At 40.8% G+C, this 27,140-nt stretch overlaps 1 protein-coding gene across 2 annotated transcripts in view; it reads left to right on the top strand.

Moving 5' to 3' along the window:
• Positions 1–10,405: 10,405 nt before the first annotated feature.
• The window catches only part of fxn (frataxin), a 30,261-nt gene continuing 13,526 nt past the window's right edge, over positions 10,406–27,140 (top strand). For both annotated transcript variants that reach the window (XM_083900816.1, XM_083900815.1), the window contains exons 1-2: positions 10,406–10,556; positions 10,643–10,735. In XM_083900816.1, coding sequence (XP_083756942.1) covers positions 10,440–10,556; positions 10,643–10,735 — 210 coding nt within the window. In that variant the 5' untranslated portion in view covers positions 10,406–10,439. The remainder of the gene's footprint in view (positions 10,557–10,642; positions 10,736–27,140) is intronic.

Below are 27,140 nucleotides of genomic sequence, written 5' to 3' on the forward strand. Positions count from 1 at the left end.
TGTTAAAATGTATTTTGTTGCTTTATTTTTATTTATTTTGTTTTTTATTTTTTTATTTTCATTTCTTCTTTCATTGTTGTTATTATTCACATCTTCGAAATAACTGAACTGAACATTTATATTTAGCATTTAGATTTAACATTTATATTTAATATTTAACATTTAGATTTTTTATTCCGATTAAACATTGAAATTATATTTTCACAAGAGAAGTAAATATCACAAAATTCACAAATATTGCTGTAAATCTGGTCAAAACTAACATTAAAAAAATTCACATATTTTTTATACATGTTTTTTTGCTAAATGTAGCAAAAAGTTTATTTTAGCATGCGCAACTTTACAATCGGTGCCTCATACTGTATCTGGTCCGGGTACGGTCCGTGTACGTTTTCATCGTTTTTTTTCGCCGTTTTTTGTTTTTTTACGAAGCTCCTAAAGGGACATGGAGAAAAAAAAGAAAAACGTTTCGGGTGCTCACCAGATACTTTCACGTGCTCACCTGATACTTTCGGGTGCTCACCAGATGCTTTCGAGTGCTCACGTGATCACTTTGCGTGCTCACCAGATACTGTTAGAGGCTAAGCTAAGCTAACCAACTATGCGTGTGTGTGACGTCAGTGAGTTAAACAGGAAGTGTGTGTGCGCCGTGTTGTTGTTTATGTTGGAGAGCCGCAGCAAGAGACTGTCACGCTTCATAATGTTGCTTGGTTATGTTCTCTCCTTTACGAGAGAGTCTCATTGTACCCAGAGAGGCTGTGCATCACCCTTGTAGCGTTAGACATTTCTGCAGCGGTCTATCGTTACACAGTCTCCAAAGTGGTTAGCTAGCACCTGCTAGCTACTAATATTCACGGGAGAAAAAGGACAGACACACTTCGTCTTTTTCGGTCTGGGAACTCACTGACCATTTATTCTGCACACGCTCAAAAATCGACAGGTGCACGCAGGCACACATGACCTGCATGACGTCATCACGCAGGCTACTCAAACATGTCTTTGCTATGCATATTAATAAATATACTCAACACTCCCACTCAAAGGCATGTTTATAGCTCTTTATAGTGGTAATCAAAAACAAACCAAAAGAAAATAAATCAATAATGACCCAAAAACATTTGGCATACTGGCAGTGTTAAAAAAAAAAAAAAAAAAAAAACATCTGCCAGTTCACATTACTCTCCAAACAAATACCTCTTAAACCTGTCAAACTTGGCCTTTGTCACTGGTTTGGTAAGGACATCAGCTACCATGTTTGCAGTAGGGCAATATTCAATAGATATTTTCCCTTCTGTGTGTGCAGCCCGCACAAAGTGATACTTTATATCAACATGTTTGCTTCTTTGTCTGCATAGTGGGTTCTTGGATAGAGCTATTGCCCCCTGGTTGTCCTCATATATTTTGACTGGTACATGCTGCTTACTACTCTGTATTCCTTTAAGGAGTTGTACAAGGTACATACTTTCTTGAGTAGCAGCTGCTAGTGCCATATATTCAGCTTCACATGTTGATAGTGCCATGGTTGGCTGTTTCCTACTCTTCCACGAAATAACTGGACCATTCTCAGTTAAGCTGAAGCAGTATCCAGTTGTGCTCCTCCTGTCATTTTTATCAGCTGCCCAATCAGCATCACTGTATCCTTCAAGCTGTAGGCTTTCATCACGTTTGTGGAAGTGTAGTTCTTGGTCCATAGTATCCTTTAAGTACCTCAGTAGGTGTTTTGCTGTAGTCCAATGCTGTTGTGTTGGTTCTGCTAGGTGTTGTGACAATTTACTAACAACCCAGCTCAGATCAGGTCGTGTACATGTCATAATGTAGATCAAACTACCTACTATTTCTCTATATCCTGTTGAGTCAATAACTTCACCCTCACTGTCAAATTTAACTTTTGCTCACATGGGGTGGATCTTGGCTTACATTCGGACATTCCAAAGTTCGCTAACACTTTCTCTATGTGTCTCTTCTGAGTCATTTTGATATCTCCCTCACTCCGTTTAAAGTCGATACCCAGGAAGTGTTTAAGTGGACCCATATCTTTCATCTTAAACCTTCTTTTCAACATGTCTCTTGTATCACCGAGTAAGGTGTTGTTACTCGCAGCGATGATCAAGTCATCTACCCATACTAAAAGAATCACTTTCTCATTCTCACCTTCTCTGCTGTAGACACAATGATCGGCATCATTTTGTACAAAACCATTCTTTGTAAGGTGATCATGCAGTAACATATTCCAGTTACGTCCAGACTGTTTTAAACCATATAATGACTTGTTGAGTTTACACACCAAGTGTGTCCTGTATTTGATTTTGTCTCAAAACCTTCCGGTTGTTCCATATATACCTCACAGTCAATCGGAGCATGGAGGTAAGCAGTTTTTACATCCATTTGGTGTAGGGTAAGATCCTCTTGTACTGCCACCTGCATCAACGCTCGAACAGAGGTCATGTTGGCTGTTGGTGAAAATGTCTCTTTATAGTCAATTCCTTCCACTTGACCATACCCCTTTGCGACATATCTGGCTTTATAAATCTCAGATCCATCTGGGCTCTCTTTCACTGCATAAACCCAGCGACCTCCCACTGCTTGCTTGTCTCTTGGCAGTGGAGTCAGAGTGAAAGTCTCATTTTCAGTCAAAGAGTTTATCTCCTCTTTCATTGCATCGGCCCACATTTTTGATTTCTTAGAGTCCATAGCCTCTTTAAATGTTTTAGGTACACCATAAGCCACTCTGTAGAAATAATCTACATTTTCCTTTTTGTCATCATCACACTCAGCTTTACACTGGTACTCCTTTAAGTGTTCTGGAGCCTTTCTCTGTCTTGTAGGATACCTCCTTTCTACCTGTTCTTCTTGAGTACTCTCTGTCTGAGTCAGACTTGCCTCAGCAGTCTCCTCAATACTGGACTCTTTATCCTCCTTAGGCTGTCGCTGTCCCTGGTTGACTATTGTTAATGGACTGTCTCCATAACTGTCAATGTCATAAGCAGTCTGTGTCTGTACTACCTTTGGTGATGAATTTTACCAGCCTATGTTTTAGGACTTTTCCTGTCTCAGGATAATACACATTATATGCTGGACTATATTTGTCATAGCCTACAAAGACTCCCTTTTTACACCTGGAATCCAACTTCTTTTTATCCTGCTGATAAACATAGCATTCAGAGCCAAATATCTGCATGTTAGATAGGTTTGGTGTTTTTCCTGTGAAAACACGGTAAGGTGTCTGCTCTAGCCGCTTACTGTAGCATCTGTTGCGGATTTGAGCGGCTGTTTGTACAGCATATGTCCATAATTGCTTTGAGAGATTACTCTCCAATAGCATGCATCGTGACATTCCAAATAAGGTTCTCCAACCTCTTTCGGCAGTTCCATTCTGATGAGGTGAGTAGGGTGCACTCGTCTCGTGCCTTATCCCGTTATTTCTCAGTAGAGACTGGAACTCATGTCCAGTAAATTCCGTGCCATTATCCGATCTTATGCATTTTATCTTTGCATATGGAGCTACGTCTGCTATGAATTTTTCAGTAGCTTTTGTTGTGTCACTTTTTGTTTTGATAAAGTAAGGAAAAATCATCCCACTGTAATAATCAGTAAATGCTATTGCATACCTGTATCCATCTTTATCTGCTGGTTCGATAGGGCCACATAGGTCTGTGTGTACTAGCTCTAGTACAGCTGTAGCTTTAGCATCTGCCTGTCTGTTTCTGCTCTGTGTAAACTTGCCCTGTGTGCATATTTCACAGTTTTGATTGGTCTTGTCATGTTTTCCTTTTATTGACATCCCTTCAACCACCTTTTCTAATTTTGCCACATCATCAAAATTACAATGACCAAGTATTTTATGCCACATTTGAATGTCATGACAACCATACACTTCATCTGCATTTTCATCTTCTACTGTGCTAAGGTAATACAGCTTACCATACACATCCATTTTGAACTTGGTACCATCCTTGTGGACCAGCCAGTCCTCACCGTCCTTAAAGTGGATCTCAGCCCCATTGGCTGTTGCTGCTTTGACTGAAAAGATGTTCTGTGGAAACGATGGGATGTGGAGTGCTTGCTTGAGCCTCGTCTTCACTTGTTGTCCCTTGCTGTCCAGCAAGAAGACTTCTGCATCTCCTCTCATCTTCGCCATCCCGCTCACCTTGGTCCCGTCAGCAAGCTCTATGATGTGATCCTCGGGTCTGAAGCTCTCATCTACTGTTTTGAACTTTGTGGCGTCGTTGATCATGTGTGTTGTGGCGCCACAATCGACCATGAGACCCTTCTGATTCCCTCTTTGTGTAGGACAATCACTTATCTGGAAGAAACAGAAAGATGTAGGCTCCTCCATGGTGTCTTCATCAGCTTTCTTCACAGAGTCGCGGCCTCGTCCTCGACCACGCCCCCTTCCTCGCTGTTGTGTGTCCCATTTTCGTTACTCTCGTCTCGCCTGGAATTCGCCAGGACATGTCCTGGCCATGTGTCCCTTTTTACCACACGTGTAACACTCGATATCAGCCATGTCAATTTTCTTTCTCCTTCCTCTTCCTCGTGACCTCATTGTCCCGCGAGTGTTCATCACGCCGTCTTCTTCTACATTCACGTCACTCATTCCATATTTCTCAGTATTCTCGTAACTTCGCAGTTTTGTTTTAAACTCGCAGAACGTTACACTTCTATCTGTCTGTGTAATGTGCACGACGAACGGCTTGTATGAGTCAGGTAGCCCCTTCACCACCATGGCTCGTCTGCTCTTCTCAATGACGTGAATATAGTTTCTGCGCGAATGATGTAGTCCGTAATAGTTTCATTGCTAGTCTTATGTAGCGAGGAAAGTTCACAGTACAAACTCACAACACAGGGTTTGTCCTTTCCCGCATAGTGCTCACGGAGAATCTCCAGTGCTCTTCTTCCATCACGCGTCGCTTCCCTCATTATTAATGACAAACTCTTGTTGTCTAGACATTGCACTAGCTCTGCATATGCCTCACCGTTCCTTGTCTCTTCCGAGGGAGCTCCTTCATCTTCCTCGTTTTCCTGCGGTTCTCCCAAGATAACCCGCCGGAGACCGCGTAACTCCATGTGCGCTAGGAACCTCGTTTCCCAGAGCTCATAATTCTTCTCATCACCGTCGAATAAGAGTCTGAACCATCTTTGGCCTGCATGACAAGGGAAACATCACTTTGGATCGTGTTGTTAATTTCATTCATGAACAGTTACAAACGCCAGCAGAGTGCGCCTTTTCTGCCAACACTATGGCAAATATTTTGAAACAACTGGGAAAGTCAGCGCGTTGGTTTGCTTACTGTACCGTATAGAAACTTCCGGTTTTATAAAAACATATATATATATATATATATATATATATATATATATATATATGTATATATATATATATATTGCAAAGAAAGAAATCTCATTAAGTCTCATTAAGCAAGTGTGATCATGCACCGATGTTGGGCCAGCAGCTAAAGCTATTGAGATTAAATGCTAATATTTACATCACATTTTAACACTTTTCTTGTTTTTTAAAGACTTTTTAATACACAAAATACAGTAAATATGAGCATTAAAGCTCAATACCTTCCAGGTTATGTGACCTGAATACTCCAAATCAGTGCAGAAACATAGTACTAGACTGCCAAGTCAAAACACCCCTTTTTTTTAATCCATTTTAGTTCTACTCGTGTTTTTTTATGTAAATATTAGCAAATCAATTCATGATCACACTTGCATTGAGACACACACCTCTTTATTTGAAAAAATATATATATATATATATATGTATATTTCTTTTCATACCAAACCAACGAGCTGACTTCCCCAATATTTGCCATAGTGTTGGCAGAAAAGGCGCACTCGAAATGTTGGAGCTGCTGGCGTTTGTAACTGTTCATGAATGAAATTAACAACATGATCCAAAGTGATGTTTCCCTTGCGCCGAAACAGACTCCAAAGGCTTCAAAACACGTTTTAAATGTATTTCAGACACAACCTGACTGTGACGTAGAGAGCGAGTAGAGTCCCAGGCTAAAATAGAGCCGAACTAACACCTGTAGCTACTGTCATTTTCACACAGAAACACAAACCGAAATGACTGCAGTGGATGATCTCACGGACATCATGCCCGCATGTAATTACTTTCTGATGAGCATGAGAAAATATTGTTAACAACGCCAATCCGGCAACTCCCTGAACCGTAGTAAAGGGACCGCTAACTCCTTAGCTTGGGTTAGCTCGTTCGACAACAACTGCAGGACTTCGTCTGCGTTGAACACAGCACTTTATTTCATTACTGCAGGGTGATGCACAGCCTCTCTGGGTACAATGAGTAAAAGGGGAGAACATAACAAAGCAACAGTATGAAGCGTGACAGTCTCTTGCTGCGGCTCTCCAACATAAACAACAACACAGCACACACACTTCCTGTTTCACTCACTGACGTCACACGCACGCACACACATAGTAGGTTAGCTTAACTTAGCCTCTAACAGTATCATGTGAGCAAGCGAAACGATCACGTGAGCACGCGAAAGTATCTGGTGAGCACTCGAAGCGTTTTTTAGATATTAAACATTATTGCTAAATGGGGCGCGCGTACCCTCACCATACTGAGTGAGCCCCTTCACACTTCACCACTCTGTAGGTGAGGCAGAGGAGGATGAAGAAGAACCAGCCCGATTCGTCCAAATGAGCTACCTCGGCGTGTGGTGGTCTGGGCGTTGTCACCTCCTGCCCCCTTGGGGCGGGCTCTGGGCGGGGGGGGGGGGCTCCGGCTCTGTGGCTCCCTGCCCTGGTCTTGTGCGGGGTGGACTTGCAGCTGGCCCTGGGTCGGGCGGCTGCGGGTCTCTCCTGGCCCAGGGGGCCGGTGGACAATCCATGTGCCTGGGTTACTGCCGATCTTCTCCCGGGGGGCTGGGGGGGCGGCGACGCGGTTTTCACCACAGATTCCCGACCACACCAAGTGACAACCTCCGCACATACATATACATGGATGTGCGAATACACAGACATACAGATACACACACAGACAAACTCTGGTTCATGATAGAACCAATATAAACTGATACAGCTGTTATAAACAAGATCACCTTTTCTATATGTGGTTGTTAACCAATTCTAATGGTACTGTACTTATACAAATGCATATCAGTGTTGTTAATGTTGTAATGTTATCATTATTGCCTTAGTGTGTTATGCTACTAATTTCTATCTAGTGTCTCTCTCTCTCCCTCTCCCTCCCTCCCTCTCTCTTTCTCTCCCTCTTTCTCCCCATCTCTCTCACACCTCCCTTGTCTGTCTACACACCTCACACCTGACGGAAGACCCCAGGGTCCAAAAGACGGCACAAACCGGCACAAACCAGCACAAACGAAGCACCAACAAATGAGACCATTTTCAGCTCATTTGGACGAATCGGGCTGGTTCTGCTTCCTCCTCTTTCTCACCTGCCGAGTGGTGAAGGAGCTCGCTCAGTACGGCGCGGGCATGCGCGCGCAGCACAAACAAAAATTTGTGCGGCACAAACCTGCACAAACGAAGCACAAACGATTAAAAGTATTTTGAAAAGGTTTTATTGGGGGTGGGGGGCCAACTTCACGCAGCTCTAACAGCTGCTGTCATCTTCTAAGTGTCTGACAGCTCACATCAGATAGGTTTATCTAATGTAACATCAGCTATTTAGTCAAACAAATCACACTGTGCTATAAACTGAGTCAACATCGCTACTCACAAGATGTTTCTCCATCTACTCCCTTTACACTCCAGTGTATTATAAGACCAAACAAAGCATGATGTTATACAATTAGTATAATTTCAGTGGCATGAATAAACTTTATAATGTTAACATAATCATAGCCTCTCACAAATGAAATCAACATAAACATAAATTAAGATATGGCTGCAGAACACTGACTTTGAAGGCAATGGGAAGGCCACTTTCCAAGGCCTAAAATAATGTAAAACAGACTTCAAATGCTGAAAATATCTAGCGACGTCAATCAGGCCTTTGAGCTCACATGTAATATGTTCTGTCACATAGGGTGCAATAGGACTGTTACATCTGAGAACTGCAAAGTAAAAACAATGGAAGTTGAATACAAACAAGTCTCCAAATATATCGTGAGCTGAGACAATACATTGAGCAGCCACACTGTATAGTGACTACAGTGAATCATATTTACATTTCAGGTTGTCATGAGATATTGAACATATTTTATTGACTCAAACTTAAAAACCTACTGGTCTGTATTCAGCATGTGTATTATTACAGACTGAGTCTATATAGATAGACTTGATATGAAATCCTAGTTCAATCGCTGACAATTAATACTTTTTTTTTTAATCTTCAAAATTAAAGACGTGTCTATTTACACCCGGGTGTGAGCACTTACAAGGAGTCATGGTGGGTGAGTGGGCAATACTCTCGTGACTTATGGGCCGGGGTTCAAGACTTGTAGTTTTAGTCAAATGTGCTTATAAACGAGCTGAGTATGTTCCCCATTTTTATTTTTCCACTGAAACTATACACATTGAATAACATCATGTTTTGTTTGGTCGTATACTACACTGGAGTGTAAAGGGAGAAGATGGAGAAATATCTTGTGAGTAGCTGTGCTCTCCATGTTTCAGGCTGATAAAATGTCATACAGTTTACTCCTAAAACAATGTTGACTCAGTTTATAGCACAGTGTGATTTGATTGACTAAATAGCTGACGTTACATTAGATAAAATAATCTGATGTGAGCTGTCAAAGACACTAAGAAGATTACAGCAGAGTTAGGCCAGAAGAACATGCAAGTTTAAGTCTGCGCTGAGCTTGAATGATTATGATGATGATGATGATGATGATGATGAAGATGATGATGATATGATACAGTGATGTTCAAAAACGAGCACTGGTGGTGCGGTGACTGTGTGGTAAGTGAAGCCAGGTCTAAGGATGTTTGTTAAGAAGACACCACATGACTCTTTACTTTTTCAACAGTCCTTATTTATTGCTACACATCAACACATCCTCCTCCCTTCATGGAGGTATGGGTGGTTCTGAAATGATAAAAACATACAGATAAAACACATGGTTTAAACAGGCATAAAAGGTTGCAAATAAACCATCCAATACCAGATGAAATGAACATCATTCAATACATCTGTATCAATAACCTAATCTATCTATCTATCTATCTATCTATCTATCTATCTATCTATCTATCTATCTATCTATCTATCTATCTATCTATCTATCTATCTATCTATCTATCTATCTATCTATCTATCTATCTATCTGTTAAGCCATGTCAGTCTTGACTGTGGGTGATGGGGACCCCTGCTGGTGCTCTTTATTAAGGCAGGGTAAACGTTTTCAACAGATCATTCACACACTCCGTTAAAATAATTATAGCCTACTTCTCCTTCTCCCAAACAACCATGAAAATAAGTTGGCGTGCTTTTATTTTGAAGTTTTTACGCCTCATTCCCGCTTCCGGTATCACCGCCGTGATATTGATAATTAAGAAACGAATAACAAAAAAAGGAATTTGCAAAAACCAAAATTGGGCCGTTTATTTAAATTAGATAGAGAAACGATCCAATGAAAGAGTAACGGAAATTGTTTTTCGTTTTGAACCAAAAACGAGAAAACGGCGAAAAAAATGTCGTTTTCCGTTTCTCATTCATTGGTTTCAATGAAAAAGCAAACGATCAAAACGGACCAACGAATAAATAACTAAAACCTGCTTTGTCATAATATTTAAATGAAAACCCCTCATTGTCTTCATTTATTCACATTTATCGCCGTTCCCGAGACGCCACATGACCATGGCCATATGTGCTGGTACACACCTGTGAGTCACTCTGAGAAATAAGATTTGTCTGGGCTTTTTATGACCTTTAGGAATGTTTTTCAAATATGAAACTCCATGAATAAAAAATATAGAATATAAAGATCTATAAAAGCCCGTCTCCATGTCTCGAGGTGTCCTGTGGACACTTTTACACGCGTCTCTTTTACTATTGTGGTCAATGGGAAAATTGCTTTTTGGGCCCCATGGGATTTTTTGTTGCAGTACCCACAGTGGCCACCATGTAAAACTTGTCTTCAAGGCACAGGGGGCGGTGCTCCAGTTCATATTATACATCCATGGCGCTGGGTGAGCAGCTTTATAGGAACGGAGCCAAAGGGGCGCTGCTCTATCCAGTTCATATAATACATCCATGAGCCATATCCGTCTCCAACGTTCCGCGTGTATTTTTCATGACCACCTGCAGTACCTACAGAGCCCAACAGGACTCACTGAACCGAATACACAGCATGAACCGCATGAACGGCCTACACTCCAGTCCGGCAGGTGGCGATAATGCAACTGTAAGCTAGTCGCTGACCGTCATTTGAACTCTACAGAAGTAGGAAGAGGTCTCGTAATAAAGTACATGTGAGCTTTGCTGCCGCTTCGCAATGGTGTTGTTGTTGTTGTTCACTAAATCTCCATGTATTTCTGGACATATGCGTCGCCTCGCCAGCGCACAGCTCAGTGCGAGGACAGCGCTGAGACTCCGCAGCTCCAGTCACCAGGTAGCGACACCTCACACTACGTAATGACGACTGTTTCAGCTAACAGCCGCTTCACTCAAGACTGTAAACATTCTTTCGTGTTCCAGCTGACGAGCTTGTGTAACTTCTATCATGGAGCTTTTCCGCTGACAAAACACACGCTGCGAACCCGGGCTTCTATCTGCCAACACACGGAAACAGTAAGTCCTGCTTCCATAGTACTATTTAAGCGTTTAGACTGTTTAAAGGGTTAGTCCTGGTCCTGGTGTTTTTTTGAAACATTCCTCGTGTTTTTCTTGTGTGTGGTTGTATGTAAGTCGTCCATAGACTTTCGCTGGGACAAAAATAATGCAGAAGTCATGGAGCGACAGATGGCTCTAAACACGAATAGTTCCAAGTCAGTACCGGTGTTGTGCCAATGTAGGTATCCCCGACAGAAAGTGTTTCCCCTGGCCGCGGAGAAACAGTGGTGCGCAGTTCGGTAAAGTTGGAAAGATATTCACAGATTCGGACTTTCGGCTTCAATAGCTTGTAAACGAAACGTTCTATAAACACAAGCGTAGTCTCTTCTCAATCAGAATTGTGTACTTAATGAGCTACAGTAACATTTTCATCCAACAGACCTGAATTCCGGGCTGGAAGAATAACATTATTCTCTATGCGCAGCGACAGCGAGACGAGTGTGAGGCGAGTGCCCAGGGACCGTCTACAAATTGCAACACAAGAGCAAGATGCTGCAAACAAAAATCAATAACTCTGCTGTTATACATTGCAGAGACTCCAAAATAACTACACACACCAAGGGTCTCCTCATGGTCATACTACAACAGCTTTTTTGTCAAAATGTGCATTTTTAAAATTTTAGTGATTTTTTATTGGTATAAATCAGTAATATCTACCAATATTAATCAATAGCTCCACTGTTATACAGTACAGAGACTCCAAAATCACTACACACACCAAGGGTCTTCTCATGGTCATACTACAACAGCTGTTTTGTCAAAATGTGCCTTTTTTAATTTTTTGTGATTTTTTATTGTTATAAATCATTAATATCTCCTAATATTAATCAATAACTCAACTTTTATACAGTACAGAGACCCCAAAATCACTACACACACCAAGGGTCTCCCCATGGTCATACTACAACAGTTGTTTTGTCAAAATGTGCCTTTTTTTAATTTTTGTGATTTTTATTGGTATAAATTGTTCATATCTACCAATATTAATCAATAGCTCCACTGTTATACAGTACAGAGTCTCCAAAATCACTACACACACCAAGGGTCTCCCCATGGTCATACTACAACAGCTGTTTTGTCAAAATGTGCATTTTTAAAATTTTAGTGATTTTTTATTGGTATAAATCAGTAATATCTACCAATATTAATCAATAGCTCCACTGTTATACAGTACAGAGACTCCAAAATCACTACACACACCAAGGGTCTTCTCATGGTCATACTACAACAGCTGTTTTGTCAAAATGTGCCTTTTTTAATTTTTTGTGATTTTTTATTGTTATAAATCATTAATATCTCCTAATATTAATCAATAACTCAACTTTTATACAGTACAGAGACCCCAAAATCACTACACACACCAAGGGTCTCCCCATGGTCATACTACAACAGTTGTTTTGTCAAAATGTGCATTTTTAAAATTTTAGTTATTTTTTATTGGTATAAATCAGTAATATCTACCAATATTAATCAATAGCTCCACTGTTATACAGTACAGAGACTCCAAAATCACTACACACACCAAGGGTCTTCTCATGGTCATACTACAACAGCTGTTTTGTCAAAATGTGCCTTTTTTAATTTTTTGTGATTTTTTATTGTTATAAATCATTAATATCTCCTAATATTAATCAATAACTCAACTTTTATACAGTACAGAGACCCCAAAATCACTACACACACCAAGGGTCTCCCCATGGTCATACTACAACAGTTGTTTTGTCAAAATGTGCCTTTTTTTAATTTTTGTGATTTTTATTGGTATAAATTGTTCATATCTACCAATATTAATCAATAACTCCACTGTTATACAGTACAGAGACTCCAAAATCACTACACACACCAAGGGTCTCCCCATGGTCATACTACAACAGCTGTTTTGTCGAAATGTGCCTTTTTTAATTTTTTGTGATTTTTTATTGGTATAAATCAGTAATATCTAACAATATTAATCAATAGCTCCACTGTTATACAGTACAGAGACTCCAAAATCACTACACACACCAAGGGTCTCCCCATGGTCATACTACAACAGCTGTTTTGTCAAAATGTGCGTTTTTAAAATTTTGGGGACAATATTATTGTTAGAATGAAAATGTTACTGTAGCTCATTGAGTACACAATTCTGATTCGGAAGAGACTACGCTTGTGTTTATAGAACGTTTCGTTTACAAGCTATTGAACTCGAAAGTCCGAATCTGTGAATATCTTTCCAACTTTAACGAAGTGTGGTGCGCTTGCTTTACCCAAGTAAATTAAAACTAACAATTGCTATCTTTGGCTAGAATAAAAGAAGCCAGAGGTTATAGAGTACTATTTGAAGTATACATAAAATAAATCATTTGATGATAAGGTTTCATCTGTCCATTTTGAGGGGGGCTACAAATTATGGCAGACAGGTAAACAGCTTAAAATAATGTGTTTCTCCCCATATCTTTGGCTAGAAGAGAAGAAAGCTGTTCATAATACCAGAGGTTATAGAGTACTATGTGAAGTATACATAGAATAAATAATTAAACAATGCAATTGTTGTTAGTTTTAATTTACTTGGGTGAAAGCAAGCACACCACTGTTTCTCCGCGGCCGTGGCCAGGGGATACACTTTCTGTCGGCACGACACCGGCTCTAGCCTCTTTGCTGAATATAATTTGGGGGATCCCTCCCACCATCAAGTAGTCATCTGTGTAGGGCTGAACAATTTATCATTGTCTGATCGAAATTGCGTTTTCAGAAAACTTGATCATGTGATCGTGAAAGCTGCGTTTTTTTTGCAGTGCTCCTGACTGACCCACAGCCAGGGTATTAGCCAGCAGGGTGTCCGTAACTTCGCTCAGTGTGATCAAAATTAGCTGCAATGTTTTTTTTAAACCGGAGAACAAGGGCGTGGCACCCCCATTTAATCGCAAGCCAGTTGCCGATTGAACCCCAATGGAATTGGGATTCAGCCTAAGATCTACTTGCATCCCCTGCATTTCATGGCGACTGTACTGGATCCTCCTCATAAAGATCATTATTTGCAACCAAGCTTTAGGTTAGGATTTTGAACATTTGAGGTAAAAATGGGGCATTCTGAGGCTTTTTGAAGGACCATTATGGTGACTCATGAAGGGCAAGTAACTGAAAATGGGTTACCACATGTAACGTGACTATCCAAGCCATTGTAGTCACAGAGAGGGGAATACTGGGCTCTGTCCGACACGCTTAATCCAAAAAGGAGCCGTTACTGCAGATTGAAGATGTTGATGATATTTTATCCTATTGCTGACACGTAACTACATACATTTTGTGCGGATATATTTGCAGTAAAGGGTTATAGTCAAGTCAAAGGTACTTTATTTGTCCCCCAATGAGGCAATTTGTTGTGCAGCAATAGTACAGTACAGATCACACACACACAGTTAAAAGGTTGCCTACCTTGCAGGCATAGTTAAGAAAAACAATAAAGTAATAATAAAATAAAGTGATAAAAGGCTCATCATATCCAAAAGTATGAGTTGGGGGGGGGGGGGGGGGGGGGTTATCTATGGTACTTTGTAGAGTTAAGAAGTAAAATGGCAGACGGAACAAAAGAATGTTTATATCTGTTGGTTCTAAAGTTGGGGAGTTTGAAGTAGGGCTTAACGATTATGGAAAATAATCTAATTGCGATTTTTCGTGCCAATATTGCGATTGCGATGCGATTATTTTTTAAAGGTCTTAATCTTCTGTATTATTAAACAAAGACAAGCAATACATCATAAGTATGGCCAATACTATATTACATTAAAAATAAACTGTTCTTTCCTGGAAGACAGACCTCTGTTATGATGACATGAGGTGATGCATGAATAGATGATTTTTATTTAACTACTTCAATCACAATAGCATATTTGGAACTTACAAACATCTGAACATAAAGTGCTGAGAAGGAACCCTGGTGTTAAAATGAAAGTCAGTCACAAGTCACACAAAGTGCAGATTGCATATATATATATGTATCTATATATATATATATATCTATATATATCTATTTATAAAAATATGTGGCTTTACCACACTCAGTTTTTTTACATCTGTGAACTGCTAGACAGTCATTAAATATTATAATAATAATAATAATAATAATAATAATAATAATAATAATAATAATAATAATAAATAAATACAATTAACACACAACCCGTTTTGAAGTGCGATCATATGGCGTAACTAGGGATGGGAATTACAGACATTTTTTTTTTTTTTTTTTAACAGCAGCAGCAACCGCAGCAATGCGGGGGTGGAAACTAACTATTCTACAGTGTACTACGTCATTTTAGGCTCAAAAACGGTCCATTATTGAACATCAAAACAGCGATAATAAAAATGAGGGTAAAAAAAAACAGGAGCAGAGAGAACCTCTCCGCTGGCACAGGTGTGTCTCCAGACGACTCAGGTTTTTGAACCTGCGCTTGTTGTTTCCGCCAGAGTGCAGGATCTTGACTGGGTGAGAGGCCGTCTTCAATCGTGTAGACGGCTTATTGTTGTGTCCACCCCCATTCTTAACATTAGCGCAAGCTCGTTCGCACTACACACGCGCACACACACGCTTGGACATGCACAGTCACTGAACAGCTGTTCGGACAGCGGCCGAAGCTCCATAGTCACCTTACCGACCCGCCCTCACCTATTCCATTCACAAAAACGGGCCGTGACTCGTCCGCCGCAACGCGCGCATGTGAGAGCGCAGGGAGCCTTCATGTGACCAGAGTGCAGCGTCTGTGGTTAGACGATCTCGTTCATTATATTTATATCACATGTTTTACACGCGCATGTCACGTGAACAGCGTATAATCGCAGCCTTTGCGGTTAGAAAATTGCACTTGATCATATCGCGATATTATCGCAAATGCGATATATCGTTCAGCCCTAGTTTGAAGCGTGATCCAGATGGCAACATCTGAAATTCAGCATATCAGGGATGAGAACTACCTGACAGGATAGATTCAACCCTTCTTAGCACCTGCTTCTGATAGAGTTCCTCCTGGCTGGTATATATTCCTTATAGGATGGTATATTAGCTGTTAGCGGTCAACAGAAGTACAAGCACCCTGCTTCTCCTCTCTGTACACCAGCCAAACATTTCCCACTCAGGCTCAGCTGGCCTCCATCAGGAATCAGCCCCAGTGACACACACACACACACCAACACAAATTCCGCCCACACACAGACACACCACCAGCCACACACACCATCTCTAGTGACAAGCAAAAACACACGCTACATTTCGGCCCTTAATTATTATAACAAAACATCATGGGCGGCCGGTGTATAGGGACGACTTGGGCGACGCCCTCCCAACTAGGAGGAGAAAGATATTTTTTTTCCTCAGCAATTCCAAAGATCTTTAGTACTAATATTCCTTTCAGCCGTCTCTGCCAGCAAATGTAGTTATTATCAGTGTTCCAGACATATTGTCTGCCATTGTCCAATCAGAATCGTCAGATTCAAGTCACGTTTTATGGTTCCGCCTCTTCTGGGGCGATTTGACTGACGTGAAGAATCGCCCGAAAATTCTCTGATTGACTCTCGTGTAAAAAACTTTTTTTTCGAAAAACATACCCTCCAAACGTTTTAAAAATACACGGAGGATTGTGCTAGTTTATTCGGTCTCAGCACGAACGGATAAGTATGCGTAGTTTGACTAGTGTCACGGAGTTCACGCTGATGTGCTGATGTGTTAACTGTTTATGACTCGTAGCAGCGGACAGCAGTCATTTTAAGCTACGTTCGTTAGCTTGTTTGCTAACATTGTTGATGTTTGTATTGCTCTGCTCAGGGTTTAACTGCAGGTTAAACTTCATGCAAATCAGACAATCGGACTGTTTTGTGTAAGAGAGTATTGTAAGATGCGTTTATCAACACATTTAAAGATCAAATTCTGCACTTTCCTTTACACTTAATGAATAATTTGACTGCACTATCTTGTCATGTATGTGTGTTGTATGTATCTGGTAAAGGTTGTGAAAGCTCTTGATCCTTGGTCAGTTAATAAATACTTGACTTAATATGCTGCCCCTGTCTTTATGTGGTTGCTGGACACATTTTGTGTCCTGTTTAGCTATTTTACATCATACATTAGATTCATGTAATATTTGTTTATCAAGTTGCCATCTAGTGGACACAAGGAGGACTGTTAATCACCTAACAAATTGATACTGTCTTGCTTTATGCACCTATTGAATGGGTCACCTTAAAGGTCACATAGAGTGGTCCTGTTGCACATATATGTTAGTTATGGAGGTCTACTTACATATATTAACTTGTTTTTATGGTCAAAAACCTCCTAGTTGCTGTAAACTAGCCGATAGAAATCCTCTTTTCTGACAGTGTTTTTCAGCCGCGATTTTTCAGAGTGAACTTTCACCCCCAGAAGACAGAGTCTTGTGATTGGCCAGTACTATCCAGCACATCCGTTCTCAGAAGCGCAGCGCCCCCCTCTGGAACGGCGGATGCACTGCTCCTCATTATCAAAACATTGTTTTAACAGTGTTTAAAAATAGCTTCGTCACGACTCCCCGCCGCAGTCCCTCTTACGACTTTGACCCAGAGTCAGAAGACACTGTCGCTCGTGAAAAACCTCCACAACAGACGTTATTCTTCTTCTGCAGTTCAATGTACGTAACCGGATGTGCCCGGACTACCGCCTTGAGCAGGACGATCGGTTGTTCAGGAGAACCGCTGCTTTCGTAACTATTACGGGATTTTCAGTGATCTCGTTGAGCCCCGAGATTACAATAAAACACAACGTTCTCAGCAATGGCTGAACTGTTTATTTCGAACCGTCAGGCTTTATAAACAAGGTAATGACGCAGATACACACCAAAAAAAACAGCGATAATAGGAACTTCCGGTCTAGTTCCGCTTTAATCATTATCAGAAAAAATTCCCCCCCCCGAAATTTTCTTCAGGAGCTGCCACTGCATAACATAATAATTACTAAACAATATAGCAGCATGGAGTGAATGCAAAATACATACAAACAAGATTAACAATTCAATATCCCTCTCTTTTTTTTTTTTTTACAAATATCAGAATAGTCCATTTTCAATGTCATTGAACGAGTGGGTTCAAATCTTCAAGTGTCTCTAGGCCAGAGGTTCCGGAACTTACGAAGCCTAGATAGAGTGTGATCAGTGCCACAGGTCTTATGTTCAAAGTCAAGTCATGTCAAAACAAGTCATGTCAACAAGAAATCCATCAGGTGTCCTCAGCTTCCTGAAGCAGACACATCTTGGTGACAGGTCTGTCCAGATAGCTTGTCCTGGTCTTGATCTAAACTTGTCGAATGAGTCCTCATTTATCTTGTACAGTTTTGACAACTCTCCCCATGACCCAAGAGTTGCGGGGAGCAGAATCATCCACCACTACTGCAATGTCTCCAGGAATGAAATTGCGCTTGATTTTGTTCCATTTTTGGCGCTCCTGAAGCTGTGGTAAGTATTCCTTTGTCCATCTCTTCCAAAACAAGTTGGACATGTACTGTATTTGTCTCCATCTATATACAGAATACAAGTCCTCCTTTTGAAAAACACCAGGGGGAAAAGTTGGCTGACCTTTGAGGAGCAGAAGATGGTTGGGAGTCAGAGCCTCAAGGTCATCAGGTTCTGTGGATGATTTTGTTATTGGTCTGCTGTTGAGAATAGCTTCAATTTCGCACAGCACAGTGTGGAGACCGTCATCATTCAGAGTTTGTTCTCTTAAGGTAGAGTTGAGAACTTTCCTGATTGAACGAATTAATCCCTCCCAGGTTCCACCATGATGGGAACTAGGGCTGAACGATATATCGTTATCGTATCGATATCGAGATATGAACATTCAAGATATTAATATCGAAAAAGCAACGATATAAACAATATAGATTTTCCCCCGCGCTCGCCCTGCATGTACAGCTCCGGCAGTCACAATACACATCTTTTTTACGATTGCCCTTGAACGCACCACAACGGCCAGCCAACCACAAACCTTATTTCATGCTCGCTGTGGATCGACAGCTGAAGCAAACCAATGACAAACATAGGAGGGCGGGAGGTAGACGGAGACTGAGACGCACACTCACACACACGACACACAGTGGGAAAATCAAAAAAAAAGAAAGAAAAGTGACGGAAGATAATGAGGCCGGTGGCGATTTTGTGCCAAAACATAAATCATCGATCATTTCGCCACAATATGTTAATGTTGATGACTGGCAGTGAGTTCTCATCAATAAAACTGCACTTTCCATGTGGAAAGTTTCCACAGTCTTTTGTATTATGTTTTTATTTTTCTGAAAATGCTTGGTTTTCACCAAACCTGTAGTCATATCGTGTCGTATCGATATCGAGATATCTGGCATGAATATCGAGATATGAAATTTTGTCCATATCGTTCAGCCCTAATGGGAACCACTTGGATCAAGGATTAAACTTCCACTTTATTCCTTTCTGTACGAGTTCATCATGGATCTGAGACTGGTTCCATTATTCCAAAGATCTTTTAAGGTCTTGATCAGCGCCGACAAAGTTGGTTCCGTTGTCTGAGCAGAGTTCTTTGACTTGGCCTCTTCTTGCTATAAAGCGACGTAAGGTGTTGATAAAGGAATCTGTCTCCAATGATGCAGCTACTTCGATATGCACAGCTCTTAGAGCTAAGCAGGTGAATATCACTCCATATCGTTTTAACCTTAGATCTTCCACGTTTCACCTCAAATGGACCAAAGCAATCAACTCCCACTGAGGTGAATGGTGGTTCATCTGGAGAAATCCTGTTGAGAGGCAAGTCTGCCATCTGTTGGCTGGCTGGCACTGCCAGAACTCGTCTGCAAACAACACATTTTGCCAAGATCTTTCGTATAGCCACACTGGCCCCAGTAATCCAGTACTTCTGCTGTAAATTTGCCAACATGTGGGTTCACCGTTGCCGACGTCTTTGTGTACCTGTCTCAGAATGAGGTCAGAGATTTGTAGATCTCTGGTCAATATGATTGGATGCTTTGACTCTTCAGGCATTGCTGCCCTACTGAGCCTTCCACCGACTCTCAAGATTCCATCCGCCTTGGATTTAGTTTGTATATGTGGCTAGTCTGTTTCACAATTTGATTCTTTAGGAGGCTGGAAATCTCCTCTGGGAATTTTTTCCTTTGGCATGATTGAATTATCTCCAGCTCTGCCTCCCTTATTTCCTCCAAAGTGAGAGAAACATCAAACAAATCCTTAATATTCTGCAGCTCCTTTTTCAGAACATCGTTGTGCTCTCTCTTATCTGTCATTGAGTGTGAGAGCAGCGCTTTGACCTCCTTCCTCTTCTTCCAGAGACTTAAGAGTCTACTTTTGAATCTTACGATCCAACCCATCACTCTTTTCAGACGGGTCCAGGATGAGGTACAGTCAATTGAGTGACTGAGTCAACTTCTTCGGCTGAAACAGCATTAGTAAAAGATGCTTATTCTACACTCAGGATAATTTTGTTCCAATAACTCTTCTCAGCTATTTGGGTTTGTATGCCATTGTTCCTCTGATAGCAGAAATTGTGGTCCACACAGCCATTGTTCATCATTGAGGAATAATTTCACTCCAAGTCCCCTGGAAGCGATATCTGCTGGATTGGACAAGGTGTTCACATTGCATGTTGAGTGAGTTGCATGAGATGCTTTAAGGATCTCCGCGACCCTGTTGGCCACAAATGTTTTAAACCGTGATGTTACAGTTTTGACGTATTTGAGCACTGAGGTGCCGTCAGTCCAAAAGACGGAGTCTATCAATGTCATCTGGAGCTCCTTTCTCCACAACCTGTCCATACGTGCTGCTACTACTGCTGCTGTTAGCTCCAGTCTGGGAATGGTGATTGGTTTCAAGGGAGCCACCCTGGCTTTTCCCATGACAAAGATGCTGTACACATCAGTGTTCCGCAATAGTAGGTAGGTAGTTGTTCCATAACCCACCTCACTTGCGTCTGAAAAATGATGTAATTGAGCTGAAGCTACAGCTCCAAAGTTCACAGGCTTAAAACTAGGGATGGGAATTTCACAAATTCAAAGGTAATATCAGTGTTCCAGACATATTGTCTGCCTTGAAGGTCCACGTGTCAAATTTTTTGTTGACTTTTTTTTTTTTTTACAGCAGTAATGCGGGGGTGGAAATTATTCTACACTGTACTACTTCATTTTAGGCTCAAAAACATGGCTGTAATGTCCATTATTGACCATCAGAACAGCGATAATAAAAATGAGGGGCAAAAAAAAGAAAAAAAGCAGACTCCGCTGGAACGTGTGTGTCGCCACGGCTCTGGTTTTTGAACCTGCGCTCGTTAGGTGTCCACCAGAGTGAAGTACAGTGATCCTGACTGGGTGAGATGCCATCTTCATTTGTGTAGCGCTTGTGTTATGTCCCCCACCCCCGTCCTAAACTTAAGCGCAACCTCGTTCGCACTGCACGCACACACACACGATTGGAGGCGCGCACAGTCTCTCGAGAGAACGAGCCGGTGAAGTGCTCTCATCTGAGAGCGCAGAGAGCCTGGACAGCAGGATCATCTTTTCGTGCACAGCTTCTTTGACCTCAGTGGTTGTGAAATTTACGTGTTTGTGACACTTCGACTTTTTTTACTTTTCATTTTTTTGTCGATGTGCGCGCGTGTCGATTGTCGGTCGATTTGTCAACAAAAAAGTCCCATCCCTACTTAAAACTTCGAGAAAGTGGAGCTCCTGTATCCAATTTGTCCACTCCAGTGCAATGGGTGTGGGTACAACGTCATCCCACCCAAGGCCTTTCCGACAGAGATCCTGCAAGATTAGTTTGGCTTTTAACACCACTGGCACAAGCACTCCGAGTGGATCGTAAATGGAACTAACCACAGACAACATCCCTCTACGGGTCAAACCTCTTCGATGACCTTTGAGCCACAAATGGCTGGAAGGTCATGGTAGAGGGCAATAGCTTCAGACTCAGAGGGCACGGAAACAAGACAATCATCCACGTAGAAGCTGTGCATAATGGTATCCACCACCTGCTGACTGAAGGAGTTGCTGTTATCCTCCGCACACCTTCGCAGAGCAAAGTTTGCACAGCTCTGTGATGACGTCGCCCCAAATAGATGCACACACATTCTTCACTCCTCCAAAGTTTGAGAGAAATCCCCACTGGGCCACCAGAGAAACCTTAAAAGGTTACAGTCTTCAGCTGGTACACACACCTGGTGATACATGGCCTCGATATCTGCCATCAAAACAAAGGGTTCTTTCCTAAATCTGGTTACTACTCCGATTAATGAGCTGGTGAGATCGGGTCCTTGCAGCAACTGTGTGTTCAGTGACATCCCTTGGAATGATGCAGCACAATCAAACACCACTCTGATTTTCTTCTTTTTTGGATGGTATACACCATGGTGTGGAATATACCATGTTTTGCCACCACTGCATACCAACTCATCAGCAGGAACCTTTTCGGCATAACCGCAGGAAATTATGTTGTGCATAAAGGTGGTGTAATCTGCATGAAATATGGCATCTTTCTGTAACTCAACTAAAACTAAACTCAAGGCGCGTTGCTCTGCTAGCTTGCGATTATCAGGCATGCACACATTTCTGTTTTTTAGAGGCAAACCAATGGTGTAGTGACCATAGACCACCTGAACAGTGCCTTTCACTATTTCCAGAAACTGGCGATCTTCTCTTGATGGACCCAATTGCTCTTCATGGCTGCATTCAGGGAAGTCTAGTTGAAACTGCTGCTTCCACAGTTCATCCAATTTCACCACAGAGATGTGATTAACAGTGATGCTGGGAGGCTCCAAATCTGATTAACCAGACATTGGCCCATTAACAGTCCATCCTAACAACATCTGGACAGCATATGGCCCTCCTCCTTCACTTGGAATCACCTTTATTGGTTCCAGGGCTCTCGGCGCATTCAAGCCGATCAAAAGCTCAATGTTTGCATCAATTTCAGGTAAGTGTACACCACGCAGATATGGCCATCTCCCCAAATCCTGTTCTCGTGGTATATTGCTCCTGCACACAGGCATTTTTTCCTGTGTAGACTTCTGGCAAGTCACAGTAAAGGTTGCTTTCCAAGCCAGCTATCTCCAAATCCGATATAATGCAACTTCCCACAAGCTTGTCCTGGCCCATAGTGCATAAGAGAATTTTAGTTCCTTTTCCTGAAACATTCAGTTTATTCATGAAACTTGATGTACAAAATGAGCCAGAGCTGCCTTGGTCCAGGTGAGACCACTACTTTGCACCGCTACCAGAGCGCCGCCCACTGCTGTGGTTGTATCTCCCACACCTACTTGATTCTTATCATGGTCCTTGTACTTTGGGTGAATATGAAGCATGCTAGGGTGTCTAGCTCCATATGTTTTACATGACAATCGCCTCCTGCAGTTCTTACTCATGTGCCCTATGCACAGACAGCCAAAGCAGACTCCATGCTCTTTCAGAAAAGTGATCTTCTCTGTATGCACCCTCTTTCCCAATAGAGAACACGACTCCAATGCATGTTCACCTTTGCAGTATAAGCAGGTCCTTTTGTCCAGTGGGGCTCCTTCCCTTTTCACATGGGCTTTTCCATCAACTGACATTACTGTAGTAGCAAAACTGCTTCCTCGATTTTGTGTGACGCTGATAGTTATTTTTACTGCCATCTTTAATTTGTTCTGTCTTTGGATTGTCCTGTATGTTGCCAAACATAGGGTCTGCTACGATTTTTACTTGGGGGACGCTCAATGAAACTCACAATGTCGGGGAAAGTAGCTCTTCTATGGCGGGTCTCTTGAATATCACAAGCTGCTGACCTCCATTTATCTCTCAGCTTGTACGGCAACTTCTTGATCACCGTCAGTATGTTTATAGGCATGTTAAGTTCCAATATATACTGTATATCATCCATCGCATTACAACATCCTCTTAACCCTTAGATGCGCCTTCAAAAAAGTTACGTTAACACACCCAGCACACCAAATGGTGCGCATGAAAGTACACAGCTATAACAATAGTATTCATTTGTATTTTTTCTTTTTTTTTTTCCAGATCAACATCTGTTCTTTCCATGCATATAAAATATTAATATATATTTTTTATTTTTAACCCTTAAATTGCCAGGTTAATTCATGATGCCCCTTGATTTTATGATCTAAATAACACAAAAAAATGTAATATTTTCAATATACTTCATGCAAACTGGATTTCTTTTTTGATTATTGCAGCCTGGTATATGTAAAAGATTACCAGAAGCATTTTCTTTTTGTATTATTATTTTTTGTATAATGTCAAATGGCCTGAAATCCTAGCACTTTTACACCTAGCACACCAAGTGGTACACAGCTATAAAAATAGTATACATTTGTATTTTTTCTTTTTTTTTCAAGTTCTAGATCAACATAAGGTTTCCATAGATATAAAATATTAATATATTTTGTCTATTTTTAACCCTTAAATTGCCAGGTTTAGTCATAATGCACCTTATTTTATGATAAAAAAAACACAAAAAATAGCACTTTTACACCTAGCACACCAAATGGTGCTCATAAAGTACACAGCTATAAAAAATGTATACATTTGTATTTTCTCTTTTTTTTTTTTAGGTTTTAGACCAGGGATTAAAACTAACTTTTTTCACCACCGTCCCGGAAACCCCCGAAAAACATTTTGAACCGTCCCGAATCGTCCTGAATCGTCCCGAAAATCTTTTTTTACATTTTGAGTTGTTACTTACTGGTAATATAATAAAAACACAATACATTATGTTGATAATAAATAATATATTTATTTACAGACTAGATTTGTTGGGTTGTAGATGACAACCAACACACTCAGTCACAGAACTGTGGTCTACCTGACCTTCTGCCACTACTCCACCATTTAGTGACTGCATTTAGTGGGTTGTAGTCGTCATGAGAAGGGCCATGTATTGAGATTTGCATGAGGCTGTTTAGGGCTGTCAAAATTACTCAAAAATGACTTTTGAAAAAACACAAATATTCTAATATCTGTATTTGCGCATGATATCAATGACGCGCGCATCTGGTGTGCGCTGCATCCGCTGCATCTGGAGGCTTTAAATCAGCCAGACTGTCAGGTGATGACAGCATGACGTCAATAACAGGACGAACTAATACAACCAGACATAACTACTTGTAGATGTAGTTTATTTAAGTTTAAACATACTTCACAACATATTACCTACACAAAAATAAGTAAATTAACTAATGACCAAGAGCGCAGATCTGTCTCGCTCTCTCTCTCTCTCTGCGCATACTGGTTTGGAGACTTTCCAGCGTTTAACAGGTGTTGTTCCACAGTGAACTCGCTCTGTTCGACCATCGAATTATCGGTGCATCCCTAAATATAACATCTTTATTGACAAGAACGATGTAACCGTAATAATGACGCACTTGATAGTGTGACTTGGGTTTCAATTGGCACCTGGACATACGTGCGCTGCGCTGATTACATGGGGGCGCATGCGCTCTTGTTCCCCGATATAGAAAAAGCCGTGGTGTATAAAAAAATCTATTTTAAATAAATAAACAAGCAACGCTAAGCCTGGCGGAGCTTCATTCAGTGATTGAAACAAACATGTCAACATTAATGAAATGTTTACATGCAGTGCGGGCGCGCAAAGCAGACAGCAGCGCAGCGGCTCGAGCGGCGCAGAGCAGCAGTTTCTGCGTCTCACTGAACACAAACATGAGCGCGCAGCCATTTACCTTTTCACATAAGTATTTCCCACTGACCGTGAACCCGTTCTGGTTCACAGAAAGTGTTGAAAACTTAAACAGAAAAATTTAGTCAGTCAAAATTCTCTTTCGTCCCGTGGTCGTCCCGAGAGAGAATATTGATCGTCCCGATGACAATTAATGACGTCCCCGGGACGACGGGACGGTGTTAATTTTAATCCCTGTTTTAGACCAACATCTGGTCTTTCCATACATATAAAATATAATCTTTTAAATTTTATATGTAAATTGCCAGGTTTAGTCATAATGCACCTTATTTTGTGATCTAAAAAACACAAAAAATTAAATATTTTCAATATACTTCATGCAAATTGGATTTTTAATTGTTTGATTATTGCAGCCTGTTATATGTAAAAGATTAGCAGAAGCATTTTTTTTTAGCATTATAATTGTTTGTGTGATGTAGGATTTCAGGCCATTTGACCTGAAATCCTAGCACTTTTACTCCAAGCACACCAAATGGAGCTCATAAAGTACACAACTATAAAAATAGTATACATTAGTATTTAAAAAAAAAAAAAAAAAAAGTAGGTTTTAGACCAACATCTGTTCTTTCTATACATATAAAATATTAATATCCTTTTTTTTTTATTTTTAACCCTTAAAACTGCCAGATTTAGTCATGATGCACCTTATTTTATGATATAAAAAAAAGACAAAAAATGAATTATTTTCAGTATACTTCATGCAAACTGGTTTCTAATTGTTTTGATTATTGCAGCCTGGTATATGTAAAAGATTACCAGAACCTTTTTTTTTTGCATTATTTTTATTTTTTTTTTTAATGTCAGATTTCATAAAACACCAGTGTTAACATACCTAGAGCACCAATACAAATACAAGCTATAATAATTGTGTACATTTATATTTTCATTTTGTTTATATGTCTTTTTTAGACCAACGCGCACACTCACATGCACACATGTACTCACACACCCAAGCAAAATTTCTGCCTCAGACCTTATGTGGAGAGAAGGGGGGCGGGGTTTAGTGGGAGTGCCCAGGATCAGAAAAAACAGTTTTACTTTATATTTGAGCAGGATCAAAAATAGTGATTTGAATGGGTTTCAATGAGCACATTTTGGTGCGTAGGTGTAAAAGTGCTAGCATTTCAGTTCACGTTTATAATAATAACTTTTAAAAACACTCAAAAATACACAACCTGGCAAATTTTGAACCATATGCATGAAAAAATGAAAAAGATATGCTAAAAAGTAAAAGTCAAAAACACAAAAAGGTGTCAAGGTGTGTTAGAGGGGTAAGAAAAGACCATAAGCTTGGAGAGATTTAACATCCTCTACTTTAACGACAGGCCATGCGAGTGCTTTGTCCAAATAAGCTGAAGCAATCCTTTGTTCATTTCCAAAGTGCTCTTCCAACAAAGCCTTTGCCTTTCGATATCCTCTGTTTGCAGGCATTTGTTGACAGCTTCGCACAAGCTCTCGTGGTTCTCCTCTTGTAAACTGTGCAAGAAAGTGCAGACAGTCTTCAACATCACCTGTCCTTTCTTCTATGTTGCGCACAAAGGCTCTTATAAAGGCGTGATAGTGAAGAGGATCTCCATCAAACACCTGGATCTCTCTTTTTGGCAAATTAGATACATTATGTTGTTTCGCCAGCAGAGCAG

Source organism: Microchirus variegatus, assembly GCF_963457635.1.
Source record: "Microchirus variegatus genome assembly, chromosome: 14".
Taxonomy (NCBI): domain Eukaryota; kingdom Metazoa; phylum Chordata; class Actinopteri; order Pleuronectiformes; family Soleidae; genus Microchirus; species Microchirus variegatus.